At 40.6% G+C, this 14,656-nt stretch overlaps 1 protein-coding gene across 3 annotated transcripts in view; it reads right to left on the reverse strand.

The window, feature by feature from the left end:
- LDAH (lipid droplet associated hydrolase) overlaps nt 1-14,656 on the reverse strand; it is a 102,826-nt gene that overhangs the window by 27,872 nt on the left and 60,298 nt on the right. For all 3 annotated transcript variants that reach the window (XM_066386278.1, XM_066386279.1, XM_066386277.1), the window contains one exon: nt 6,592-6,826. In XM_066386278.1, the coding sequence (XP_066242375.1) occupies nt 6,592-6,826 (235 nt within the window). The remainder of the gene's footprint in view (nt 1-6,591; nt 6,827-14,656) is intronic.

Here is a 14,656-nt window from a genome sequence, read left to right on the forward strand (position 1 = left end):
TTCCTTTGTTGCAACTGGAGCCATTCTAGCGCCTGAGGCAAAGGCCATGGAACATCTTCAGCACCCAGGCCAACTTTGCTCCAATGGAGCCTTGGCTGAGGAAGGGGAAGGAGAAATAGAGAGGAAGGACAGGAGAAGGGTGGAGAAACGGATGGGCACTTCTGTGTGCCCTGGCTGGGAATCAAACCCAGGACTTCCACACACCAGGCTGATGCTCTACCACTGAGCCAGCCGGCCAGGGACTCTTTTTTCTGTTTTTAAAATTAAATTTACTGGTGTGATAGTTAATAAGATTATTTAAGTTTCAAGTGTAGATTTCCCTACTACATGATCTGTATATGCGTTGTATGTCCACAATTTTATATAAGGTGGATCTGTGGATTTTGGTATTGACAAGGGGTCCTAGAACCAATTCCTATGGATACTGAAAGGTAACTATTTATAGGTCATTAAAAACACTCTATGTCCTATGTCCTGATTTGGGTTTAGGAAATATTTCCAATGAGGCATAAGGAAAGTACAGGTAGTTGCCTATCTAATGCCTATCAGAAACCCAGATGTTTTGGACAGTGTTCTGTAAGTGTCTACTAAATCCTATTGTTTGATACTATTATTGAATTCCTCTGTATCTTTGTTAATTTTATGCCTTGTTCTATCAATTGCTGAGAGAGGTGTTAAGTATCCAACAATAATTGTAGATTTGTTTATTCTTCCAGTTCTGTCCATTTTTGCTTCATATATTTTGTAGCAATCTTGTTTGGTACATACACATTTAGGACTGCTATATCTTCTTGATAGATTGAAACTTTTGTTACTATTTTACAATGTCCCTCTCTGTCTCTTATACTTTTCTTGGCTCTGAAGTCTACTATCTGATATAGGTTTCCCCTGCTATCTGAAAGTAGAGCATTCCTATGAAACCTTTCCTAAGGCAAATGACATAAAATGAGAAGTAACTTCTGTTTTCCAAAAGTTTTTGTTACATCACTTTGCTTTTATGAAAGACCAATATTAGTATGGTAACTTTTCTTTTTCTTTTTTTTGTATTTTTCTGAAGCTGGAAACAGAGAGACAGTCAGAGAGACTCCCGCATGCGCCCGACTGGGATCCACCCGGCACGCCTACCAGGGGGCGATGCTCTGCCCATCCGGGGTGTCGCTCTGTCGCAACCAGAGCCACTCTAGCGCCTGGGGCAGAGGCCAAGGAGCCATCCCCAGCGCCCGGGCCATCTTTGCTCCAATGGAGCCTCGGCTGCGGGAGGGGAAGAGACAGACAGAGAGGAAGGAGAGGAGGAGGGGTGGAGAAGCAGATGGGCGCCTCTCCTGTGTGCCCTGGCCAGGAATCGAACCCGGGACTTCTGCACGCCAGGCCGACGCTCTACCACTGAGCCAACTGGCCAGGGCCAGTATGGTAACTTTCTTAAGAGTAAAAATCCTCTTTGGATTTCTTCTGGTTAGGAAAAGCTGGTAACAATGTACGTATTTTGTAAAAGTGCACTAGTGTAATTCAAATTTTTGAAAAGAGGGGCATACCTGAAATAACAGTCATTTCTGGTTCCTTTTTTTTTTTTTTTTTTTTTTGTATTTTTCTGAAGTTGGAAACGGGGAGGCAGTCAGACAGACTCCCGCATGCGCCCGACCGGGATCCACCCGGCACGCCCACCAGGCGGCGATGCTCTGCCCCTCTGGGGCATCGCTCTGTTGCAACCAGAGCCATTCTAGCGCCTGAGGCAGAGGCCACAGAGCCATCTTCAGCGCCCAGGCCAACTTTGCTCCAATGGAGCCTTGGCTGCGGGAGGGGAAGAGAGAGACAGAGAGGAAGGAGAGGGGGAGGGGTGAAGAATCAGATGGGTGCTTCTCCTGTGTGCCCTGGCCGGGAATCGAACCCAGGACTACTGCATGCCAGGCCAACACTCTACCACTGAGCCAACCGGCCAGGGCTTCTGGTTCCTTTTGATCAATCTTTGCATGATATATATTTTCCCATGCTTTTGCTTTCAATCTACATATATAATTTTATTTAAACTGGGTTTTCTGAAGACAGTAGTTATGTTTTTTAATCCACTCTGCTACTCTGTCTTTTAATTGGTATATTTAAGCCATTTACATTTAATGTAATTACTGGTATGTTAGAGCTTGAATGCTATTTTATGGTTTTCTGGGTTTTTTTTTCTTTGTGTTATTTCTTTTGTCTTCCTATGTGTTACTGAATATGGTTTAGAATTCTATTTTTATTCACCTGTGGTTTTAGGTATGTCTTTGTATAAATTTTAAAGTGGTTCTAGGCATTATATTTTATATGTATAAAACATCTATTGGGAATGATGTCTTACTAGTTCAAGTGAAATGTAGAAACCTTACTTCCCTTTTTGTTCCTTTACCCTCCCCTATTTATAATATAATAGTCTTAAATACTTCTATATCATTTAGAACCACATCAATGTTATAATTTTTGCTTCAACTGTTAAACATAATTTAGAAATCTCAAGAAGAAAAATTTAATTCTTCACTTTTTTTTCTGCTGTTTTTTCCTTTCTTATTGTTACAAGATTCCTTCTTTTATCATTTCCTTTTTTATTTAGAGAACTTTTTGCAGCAATTCTTTTATGATACAGCTGATGGCTACAGATTCCTTTAGCTTTCCTTTATTGAAGAATGTTCTAATTTCTTTTTCCCTGAAGGATACTTTCGCTGGATATATACTTCTGTATTGACAGTTTTTCATTTTTGTATTTGAAATATGTGTCCTTTCTTTTGGCCTCTACAGATTCTGCTCATCAGCTGTCACTCAAAATTTTCTCTACAATTAATGTATCATTTCTCTCTGGCTGCTTTCAAGATATTTTCTTTGTTTTAGCTTTCAAAAGTTTGGTTATGATGTGTTGTGGTGTGGTTTTCTTTGGGTTTTTCCATGTTTGGAGTCATCTAGCTTCTAGAATCTGTAGGTTTATGTCTTTTGCCAAATTTGGAAAGTTTCTATTTATATTGTTCTATCCTTATGTTTAATGTTTCTTTCCTCTGTCCCCTCTACTTTACAGATGAGTCTATCCATTTTTAATTTTTAAAATTATTTATTTTTTATTTCAGTTAATGTATTAATATTTTTCAGTTCTAAAATTTCCATTCAGTTTTCCTTTAAATCTCTTTCTGGACACTTTCTATCTTTTTTTTCCCATTAATTTCAAGCATAATTACTCATTGAAGTACTTTTTACAATGGCTGCTTTAAAATCTTTGTCAGATAATTCTAATATTTCTGTCATTTTGGTGTTGGCATCTATTGTCTTTTTTGACTCAAATTGAAATTTTCTGGGTTCTTGGTATGACAAGAATTTTAACTAAAATATGGACATTTTGAGTATAATGCTATGACACTCCTAATCTTATTTAAACTTTCTGTTTCAGCTTTTTTTTTTCCCTGACACTTCTCCAGCAGGGAAAGTGGGAAGAGGGGAGTGCTGCCTCATGCTTCTAGGTCAGGTAAAAATCTAAGTGTTCCATTTGGTCTGTTGACACCCAAGGGATGGAGGTGCTCCTCATTGTTGCTCAGCAGTGTAGGAATCCCGACTCCCTGCTAGAGTTTCTCTGTTACCATTCTGGCTGGGAGGGGTAGGAGTGTCTTGCTACTTCCCACATGACCCCCATTGTATCACAGGGGTGGCAGTGGCCCCACTACTGCTAGGCAGTGGTGAAAGTCCTGATACTTCACTCAGTTTCTTACAGACACCACCCTAGTGAGAAAAGAGAGAGATGCCTCAATACTGTTTAGTGGGGGGTTTAATCCAGGCTCCAGTCTTCCCACTTGGCCTTTGTTGGCATGGGTGAAAATAAGGCTACAGTTTTTACTATGGTGCTTGGCTAGATTAGAGCAGTTATCTAAAAGTCTCTCTTAGAAAGGCTGCAATTTCCCTGGTCCTCTGGCTGTTTTGAGGGCTTTTATTGGGTCTGTACCCATTGGTGTTTCTGGGTTCTGGTTCCAAATCTAGATTACATGTAGTAAAAAGAAAATGCAGAGAACTCTCCATTGGGTTGTTCCTGGGTTTCAGGGTCTATATAGTCTGTTTTCTTCTCTACCTTTTAGAGTCTTCCTATGTTTGTTTTATATATAATATGAAGGGTTTTCAGTACTTAGTATGAGAAACAGGGAAAAGTACATTTAGTCTATCTTCTTGGAAGCAGAAATCCTTGGAGAAAAATGGAGACCCTAACTGGAGAGTGCTTTTTAAAAGCCTTTCTAGAGAGTAAAAAAAAAAAAACATCAAAAAAAGAAAAAAAAAAAAGCCTGACCAGGTGGTGGCGCAGTGGATAGAGCATCAGACTGGGACGCGGAAGGACCCAGTTTCGAGACCCCGAGGTCTCCAGCTTGAGCGTGGGCTCATCTGGCTTGAGCAAAAAGCTCACCAGCTTGGACCCAAGGTTGCTGACTCCAGCAAGGGGTTACTTGGTCTGCTGAAGGCCCGCGGTCAAGGCACATATGAGAAAGCAATCAATGAACAACTAAGAAGTCGCAACGCACAACGAAAAACTGATGATTGATGCTTCTCATCTCTCTCTGTTCCTGTCTGTCCCTGTCTATCTCTGCCTCTGTAAAAAAAAAAAAAAAAAATGTAAAGGGAAATGAGTTATTAAAGTATATAAATAGAGCGACCTTATATGTTTGCCAGAATTTCAAGTGATTTCTGTTTGGTTTCAAATAATTTCCATAGGGATATTGGCCCTTTGAGATCTAGTCTACTCTTGATCACCAATGACCCAGAACCAGAGAGGGGAAAGGACTAAACTGAGGCCACAATGTGAGACTAGGGCAAAACCAAGCAAGAGTTGAGAGTTTCTGACTTGCAGTCAGCGCCATTTTCACTTACTAGGCTACCTCTTTCTTTACTACAACACGAAGGAAAGATGAGAGGTTGGACCAAGAAGGTTTTTAAGGGGTATCTCCAACTTCAATTTTTGGTGATTTTTATGACTGTGCCAAACCATGCATCCCATTTCCCCATCTTAGCTTCCTCCACTGCTGTGTTGAGACTATAATAAAGAATAGGGGTTGGGTAGAGCAGGAGGGAAAGAAACCCGATAAATACAGAAAATGTATTACATTTCTATTTGTGATGACCTCACATACAATATGTAGCTTGTACAGTGGTAAAGACAGGGCTGTAACTTGTTTCTGGGTTCACTATACACATGATCTTGTGGCACTCCTACTGCAGGTGAGCATGGTCAATTTTTTCAGGAGTCCTGCCTTTATGATTAACTAGGGTAAAAGATAATACCAGAGCTGGGGCAGCAGCTATGATAAAAGGAGGCTTAGCATAGTGGCTAAGTTTGAAAACTACCCATTAGTTCTATAACTCTGGGCAAGTATTTATTTTTCTATTATGTAGAGAAACATAACTTTTCTGTACCTTAGTATCTTCACCAGTAAAATGGGTATGGTTACAATAACTAAATCTCATTAGTTCTGAGAAAAACAGGTAAAACCTTAGAATGGTTTTATTAGTTGCTCCTGCAACTGCTGTTATATCAATCATTGGAGGCCTTTTATAATAAAATACTAGACAATTTGCATATGTTATATTTAATCCTAGAATAATCTTTTGAAGTGTGGGATATTATTATCTCTTTTAGATGAAGAAAGTAGGATTATTTTATTAGAAATATCACTTATAAATACAGTATAAATTAGTATTAACTAAAAAGATAGGTTACATTTAAAAACAATGTTTAAAGCCAAAAGTAAAGTAGCAAAAACATTCCTTGGCCATTTAGAAAATGTAATCAGCAAAGCAGTTATATTATTATGACTACTATTTATTACTTTAAAATTCAACCCCCTCTAAAAACATTTAAGGAGGAAAATGAAAGCAGAGTTTGTTCACTCTTTGGGAATACTGGGCCTGGCTTCTTTGGGCTGGTCGTCTGAAGTTCTCACACTGGACTCTCAGGGCACACCCTGAATTCCTGTAAGGACTCCATACATACTATGTACAGAAGAATTATTTCTCACCTTTCCACAGCTAGAGTGGAGAAACAGCAGGATACATTTTAAAATTAAAGCTTGAGGGCCCTGGCTGGTTTGCTCAGAGGGTAGAGCACATGGATGTCTTGGGTTCAGTCTGGTCAGGGCACACATGAGAATCAACCATCTGCTTCTTTTCCCTTTTCTTCCCTTCTTCTCTCCCTCTTCCCTTCCCGCAGCCACTGGCTTGATTGGTTAAGTGCTGGCGCTAGCACTAAAGATAGTTTGGTTGTTTGAACACCTCAGCCTGAGGCGCTAAAAATAGCTCAGTTGGTTCTATGGGCCCTAGAGTGGGGTTGCTGAGTGGATCCCGGTTGGGGCATATGCAGGAGTTTGTCTCACTACCTCCCCTTCTCAAAAAGAAAGAGAAAAAAGGCTAAAAAGCCTTTTCTGTGTGTCGAGCAGAATTCCCTTCACTCTATTTTCATTTTATTTATAGTTTTAAACTTTTCGGAGAAAAAAAATCCAACAAATAATTCCCTGTTTGATGGGAACTATTTCAACAACTAGCTAGATTGTTTTCTTAATGCTTTCTGATACAAGAATAAACCCACACATTTTAAAATGTGCTTACCAAGGCAGAACGGTTCACACACATTCAGGAGTGAAAATTCAGTCTGCAAGTTCATTCTTTGAAGGACCATTCTGATCAACCAGGACTTGATCATCTCTGGACATGGTTTAAGTAACAAGTAGGCAGGAAGATAGAGAGCATATCGAAGCCAGCACAAAAGTGGAGTGGCGATCCTGCCGTTGGGGGACTCGGACATTCGCTCAATTGTTGGAAAGAGCAGAAAGGAGTGGATTATCTACAAGAAAAAGCATATTTTGATGAGAAATTTCATAATGGATAACGTATTGTTTTATTCTTTCTTCTATGTAGCATAGACAAATGACTGGGTTTAGAATACGACTAAAGGTCTGTTCAGTCTAAGAATCTCCATCGATGGCTGTCCCAGCCCTCCATCAATCTGGGTAGGACATAAAGATGTCCTTTGAATTGCTGGGGTCAATTTTCAGGGTAGGGAGGAAATCAGATTCCTAGGTAATTTCTTGATTGCAACAGCAATTCATAATCCCTTTGAAGGATTGATGAAAGTAGAAATTAATGTGCCATTTTAGTTGTTACAACAACTTGATTCACTAATCATATCAGAAGACAGTAGAGCCACACATAAAAACTCTATTTCTAGTCAGCATTTCTTTTACTGATTATATTTGGAGATAGTGCATTTTTGAAAATCTCCCCTATTCCTTAATCTTACTAGCCAAAGATAATCTTTAACAGGACCAGAATTATATCTAACAACCGTTCAACCTTAATAAGGTACAGTCCAGGGACAAGTGAAGTCAGAAATCTCGACCTACGTGGGAAAATGTTTAAAGACAAAAATATCGTTTCAACTCAGCTCCTCAGAATATCAGGAAGTCTATTTCAATAATACTCCAAAAGAAAAAAGAACATCACTAAACATTTTAAATTTACCATCATTTACCATATTAACATTTAAAAGGTTAATACATAAAGATATTTTCTATGGGGAATCAGAAGTCAAAACAGTGAAGCGCACCCCCATCAGCAGCAGAGGAACAAAAATGGAACAGATCATTGATATTAACAGATTGCAGAGCAGGAAATGAGAAGAAATGTAACGGCTTTGCTTTTTTTTTTTTTTTTAAATCTTTTAAATTGTTAAGTATAACACATATAGAAAAGTATACAAAAGATTTAAATGTGACATTTAACAAATAATTTATAAAATGAAGAGCTACGTGGGTCAAGAAACAAAACATAGTCAGCATGGCATCTTCCAATCACAACTCCTTCCTCTGCTCACATCTCAAGTAACCTCTATCCTGAGGTCCTTACTTTGTTTTGTGTCAACCCTTGTCATCCCTGAATATCATATTCCCTTCCTTGTTTTGCTTTACATTAATACTTTTTATCCTGCCACAGAATGAACTGTCTGTCCCCCATATCTTTAGGTTGAAGCCCTGTCCTCCAATGTGACTGTATGTAGAGATAGGTAATTAAAGGTTAAATGAGGTCAAAGGGTGGGGCTGGCAGGCAAGATTAGTTATTCAGATAAGGAGAGACCCCAGGGAGCTCATGCTCTCTTCCCCAGAACACACAAAGAGGTCTGGTGGTCTGGTGGTTTGGTGAACGCACAGGGAGAAGGTGGCCATTTGCAGCCAGGAAGAAGTCTCACCAGAAACTAACCATGCTGGCATGATCTTGTACTTCCGGCCTCCAGAGAAAATAAAAGTCAGCTCCTTAAGCCACAACCTTTTATTATGGCAGTTGCAGCAGACTAATACATATTCCTTAATACTACAGTTAATTTTTGTTAATGAATTTTAATTAAGTATAATCTGCAGTATGTCTTCATGTTTTACTTTTTTTTTTTTTTTTTTGTGGCAGAGAGAGTCAGAGAGAGGGACAGATAGAGACAGACAGACAGGAAGGGAGAGAGATGAGAAACATCAGTTCTTTGTTGTGGTTCCTTAGTTGTTCATTGATTGATTTCTTATATGTGCCTTGACCGGGGGGCTACAGCGGACCGAGTGACCCCTTGCTCGAGCCAGTGACCTTGGGCTCAAGCTGGTGAGCCTTGCTCAAACCCGATGAACTCATGCTCAAGCTGGCGACCTCGGGGTCTCGAACCTGGGTCCTCTGCGTCCCAGTCCGACGCTCTATCCACTGCGCCACCGCCTGGTCAGGCATGTTTTACATTCTTGACTCAACATTGTAAGATCATCTATGTTGATATGTGTGCAGCGATAATAGATGATCTTTGCTATATAGCTTTCCATTGTATGAACATACCTTTCTTATTTTACTGATAGATATTTTGGTTATTTTTAAGCTAGAGGTACTATAAATATGCTATGAACATTTTTATACATGTTGGCACATGTGTGCATGAATTTCTGTTGACTTTATCAGCCCAAAGCAGAAATACTGGGTCATGGTGTATCCATAAGTTCAGCGTTAGAAGCTATTCCACATGATTTTCCAAAGTAGTTGTACCAATCTACCCCTCCAACAACAGACACGAACACTCACACTGCCACATGTCTTCGCCACATCTGTACTGGCAGACTGTATAATTCTGACTAACCCTGTGTCTAGCGGTCCTTCACTGTGGCTTTACTCTGTCTTTTTCTGATGACTACAAAGGTTGACTAGCTTTCCTGTTTATTGGATGTTTTCTATGTCCTCTGAAGTGCTTATTCAAGTCTCTTGTACACTTTTCCACTAGGCAGCCTGTCTTTTTTTCTTATTGATTCATAGGAGTTAATTTTATTCTACATACCAGCCTTTTTCTTGTGGCAGTCCCTAGCTTGCCTGTTCAACTCGAGTTGTTAATTCTTATTTCGTGTCCATAACGAAGGTATGTTCTAACATGTGATGCAGTTGAGTTGAACAGTTTTTTTCTTTTATAGTTATTGTCCTTTGTACCTTGTTCAAAAAATTCTTCTTTAACTTCAAACCATGAAGATGTTATTTTTCCACTCAAAATGTTTTAGAAGTTAGATAATGCCACCTCTTATCTGTGTTACAATGTGGGTTTAAGCCTTCGTCAAGACTTCAGTGTGCGCCTAGTCCTGTGATTTCAGACATCAGCGGTTTGCCATTTCCCGTGTGTATTTACACTCCTCCTGGAGGGGCTCATAAACTTTCCTATGGGGACCTGGGAGCGAAGGCAGGCTTTTGTGGACTCAGTCTCTTGTCCTCTCCCACAGTCCTTTTCGTAGCAACCTGTGTGATGGCACTGCCCGAACGTTAACGTTGATCAAGTGGCACATTCTGCCTTCATGTTTCTCTTACTGACAGAAGAGGGACTGAAAGCTGAAAACTGGAGGTCTCTTTTCTTTCTAGCCATATCTTTTTGTTTTTCCTTGGCCATATCTGTCAGCTAAATGCTCAGCCAGAACAAGCCAAAAAAGTGCCCAGCCATTTCCTGTAGACTTTTCCTTTGCTCTCAACAATGACATATATTTTTGTTGTTTCTTTTTTGGTCACAATAATTTGAGCTCTACTAGATCTCCTCCTTTGTTATACAAGTAAGAATGCACTGTTTCCTGAACACCTTTGTGGCCAACACCTTTGTGGCCTCGATGGGGAATAAAAGACATTTTTTGGGAGCAGGGAGTCACAGCCTTTTCAGATGATTTCTTTTTTTAGTATTTTTTTTTTTTTTTTCATTTTTCTGAAGCTGGAAACAGGGAGAGACAGTCAGACAGACTCCCGCATGCGCCCGACCGGGATCCACCCGGCACGCCCACCATGGGGCGATGCTCTGCCCACCAGGGGGCAATGCTCTGCCCACCAGGGGGCGATGCTCTGCCCATCCTGGGCGTCGCCATGTTGCGACCAGAGCCACTCTAGCGCCTGGGGCAGAGGCCAAGGAGCCATCCCCAGCGCCCGGGCCATCTTTGCTCCAATGGAGCCTCAGCTGCGGGAGGGGAAGAGAGAGACAGAGAGGAAAGTGCGGCAGAGGGGTGGAGAAGCAAATGGGCGCTTCTCCTGTGTGCCCTGGCCGGGAATCGAACCCGGGTCCTCCGCACGCTAGGCCGACGCTCTACCGCTGAGCCAACCGGCCAGGGCCTTTTCAGATGATTTCTAAAAAGCTGGATTGACAACAACAGATTGAAAAATACAATGTGCTTTTTGAATGAATGCACAGTTTTGGCTAGAGCACAGGAGTTTCTGCCCCCTTGGCATTTTCTCAAGCACAAAGCAGAGAAGCTGGATGCACTGTACTTAATAAAGGTCTCAGGAGGCATTCATGGGTATTTGTAATAAGATCACTATCAGCTTAGACTGTCAGAGATGATCCAGAATCCTCCAGAGCCAGCTTCCTATAGATCAGTGGTAGTCAACCTGGTCCCTACTGCCCACTAGTGGGCATTCCAGCATTCATGGTGGGAAGTAGTGGAGCAACCAAAGTATAAATAAAAAGGTAGATTTAACTACAGTAAGTTGTTTTATAAAGATTTATTCTGCCAAACTTAGTGAAAATCTGACATAAAGTGCTTGGTAAGTAGTTATTATTATATGCGCTAACTTGCTGTAACTCTGCTTTATAAATTTTATAAAGTAAAGTTACTTCCCTACTTTATAAATCACCATTACTGTGGAACTGGTGGGTGGTTAGAAAATTTTACTACTAACAGAGATACAAAAGTGAGCGGTAGGTATAAAAAGGTTGATTACCCCTGCTATAGAGTAATAGGTTTATACAAAGGTCATATACCACTGACCCTTGAACAACACAGGCCTTTGGGGTATCCACTCCCACTCAGTCAAAAATCCACGTACAGCTACTGACTCCTCCAAAATTCAGTCATCCCTTGGTATCTGCAGGGACTGGTTCCAGAATCCCTGTGGGTATCAAACTCTGAGAATGTTCAAGTCCCTTATAAAAACAGTGTAGAACATGCATACAAACAGCTCTCCACATGCAAGCATCCCTAACCACTGTTTCTGATCCATGTTCAGTCCTTGAGTGTGAAACATGGGGATCCAGAGAGCCAGCTATATATTTATTGAAAAAAATCCATGTATCAGTGAACACATGCAGTTCAAATCTGTGTTGTTCAAGATTCAATTATATAAAAAAAGAAAGAAAGAAGATTCAAACTAAGGTTAGGAGCTGTCTAGGAAGTATTACTGGACAAGGAAGGTCAGTTAAAGGAGTCATTCTCCCTGGATGCCACTTTCAGTGGCACTGCATGCACTCAAACACAGACACAGAGGAATGGTATGAGCTCTGGAATCCTAGCACGTAGTTCTGTATTTGGTCATCTTTGGCCCCTTCTAGCACAACACACAGATACATACAGCATTCCCGATGTAGCCATAATTGTTGAGGACACAGGGTAAGCAAAGCACATAGCACAGGCACCGGGATGACAATTATCTTCAGTTGCAGGGAGCACAAGTAAAGAACTTAGTAGTGTCCCCATGCATCCAACTGTCTCTAGTTATGTGTTTGACATAGAGTAGGCATGCTACCACTTTATCCTGCATTTTAGTCCCAAGATATTCTTCAGGACATCTCCGAATGGCTCAAAGTCAAATGTGACTGCTGTCTCAGAGATGTGCAATATGCCCTTCAGAGTGACAAATATTAAGAAGTCTAATAATACCAAGTATTAAAAGCATGGACGAACAGGAACTGTTAAATACAGCGTTCCTCATGAGACTTCCCTCCTGTTTCTCAAAATACGCTCACGTTAGTGGGTGTCTGGGGCTCACATAGGGGGGTCAATTTTTATCACATTGTCAGGGAGCTGGTGTTTCACTTGGATACCAAGCAGCATGCTTTAAGAAGCTGAGAGAGAGACATGATGGAAGAATTTCCTGCATCTGCAGTAGTGCTACAATTAAGCATCAATTCTACACCTTCAAATTCAGAATTCCTCCACTCTCTTTTGAGTAGTTCTAATATCCTAAGTCCTTTTATTCCTGTAAGTGCTACTGGACTTAACAAAACTTGAGAGATTTAAAACAGGGGTAGATTCATAAAAAGCAACCCTTGGTGTTGAGAGAGGCAGGGTTTCTCACCGCCCTGCTGAGGTTCCCCTAGCTGAAGGAAGGGCTGAGAAGGAGTGTCCTCCCCTGCCCCACAGGAAGAGCTCCCTCCTCAAGGCTGAAAGCAGGTTTCCCCACAGCAGCTGCGGTGGCAGCAAGGACAAAGAGGAAGAAATTGACTTCTGGGCTTCAGCGGAGCGCAGCCCCACCTGGACCGATGAGCCGGGGTGAGGAAGCCAGGTTGGTCACAGTTCACTGTCACCGCAGGCTCCTTGGCAACCACTATTCTTCAGTAATACCTCTAAAAGCTCTTGGTCTAGTCTTTCACACTGAGGTGCATAATCTACCTGAAACGAATTTTTATGTGTGGTCTGAAATATGGATCTAGTTTAATTTCTTCCATATGGAAACCCAGTTGTCCTGGTACTATGAAGTGCAAAGGCTGCCCTTCCCCGACTCAGTGATACTTCGGGTTGTGAATCCTGTGGACCTGTGAATGGGTCCTTTCCGGGGCTCTTCCACTCAAGATTTATACTATATTTGATATTTGGTAGAGTGAGTTAAACCCCCCATCTTGTTCTTCAAAAATGCCTTGGGTAGTGCTGGCTCTCTGCATTTCCACAAACATTTTGGAATTGGTTATCAAGTTCCACAAACATCTTTTTGAGATTCTGATTGAAATTGTACTAAATTTATAAATTAATTTGAGGAGAATATCTTTACAATATTGAGTTTCCAAACCTATAAACATGAGATAATTCTTCTTTCATTATAAGCCTTTCGTGCCTCTAACGTTTTATATATCTTACAGGGAGTTGTCATGTACAACTTTTATGAGATAATTAGATACTTATTATTTTATGTTTTTGTAAGTAGAGTATTTTTAAAATATTATTTTCTAAATGGTTGTTGCTTATAGAACATAAAAGATATTTTCTGGTTGATTTTGTGTCTAGCAAACTTACTAAAGTCCCTTATTAGTTCTAATAACTTATCTGTAGATTCTTTTTGGATTTTCTAAGTACATATGCATATTGTCCACATTATTCCTTCCTTTCAAATCCCTGTATCTTTTATTTCTTTCTCTTACTTTATTGAGTTAGCCAATACTCAATAGAAAGAATTCTTACTCTTGGCCCTGGCCGGTTGGCTCAGCGGTAAAGCGTCGGCCTGGCGTGCAGGAGTCCCGGGTTCGATTCCCGGCCAGGGCACACAGGAGAAGAGCCCATCTGCTTCTCCACTCCTCCCCCTCTCCTTCCTCTCTGTCTCTCTCTTCTCCTCCCGCAGCCAAGGCTCCATTGGAGCAAAGATGGCCCGGGCGCTGGGGATGGCTCTGTGGCCTCTGCCTCAGGCGCTAGAATGGCTCTGGATGCAACAGAGCAACGCCCCAGAGGGGCAGAACATCGCCCCCTGGTGGGCATGCCAGGTGGATCCTGGTCGGGCGCATGTGGGGGGAGTGTGTCTGACTGCCTTGTTTCCAGCTTCGGAAAAATTAAAAAAAAAAAAAAAAAAAAAAAAAGAAATAATTCTTACTCTTGAACTAAAAAATTTTTTTCAATATAATCACCATAAAGCTGAAGGTTTTCTAGAGATATACTTTGTCAGATTAAAAAAATTTCCTCTATTATAATGTTTGCTAATTGCTGTTTAAAATCATAAATGGGAGCTGAAATCTTTTCTGTATCTCTTGAGATGACTGTGTGATTTTTCTTTTATTAATTAAGGTGGTAAACTATCAACTGACTTTCTAACATGAAACTAATTTTCCATTCTTGGGATAAAAACAACTTAGTCATGATATATCCTTTTTATATGTTCCTACATTTGGTTTCCCATATCTTGTAGAGGGTCTTTTTGCATGTTGATGAGTGAGCCTGGCTGGTAACTTTCTTATTTTTTTCCCCTTGGTTTGGATATAAAGGTTTAGCTACTTTGAGAAAACTGAGTTGGAGAATATGTTCTTGTTTTCCAATATCCAGAGGATTCTGTAAAATAATAGAATGCTTTATTTTCTAAATATTTGGTAGAACTCACCAGTGACTCCTGAAGTTTTATTTTTAGAACATTTTGACTATTGATTGATTCAATTTCTTTAATG

The sequence above is a fragment of the Saccopteryx leptura genome, chromosome 5 (genome assembly GCF_036850995.1).
Source record: "Saccopteryx leptura isolate mSacLep1 chromosome 5, mSacLep1_pri_phased_curated, whole genome shotgun sequence".
NCBI classification, from domain to species: Eukaryota; Metazoa; Chordata; class Mammalia; order Chiroptera; family Emballonuridae; genus Saccopteryx; species Saccopteryx leptura.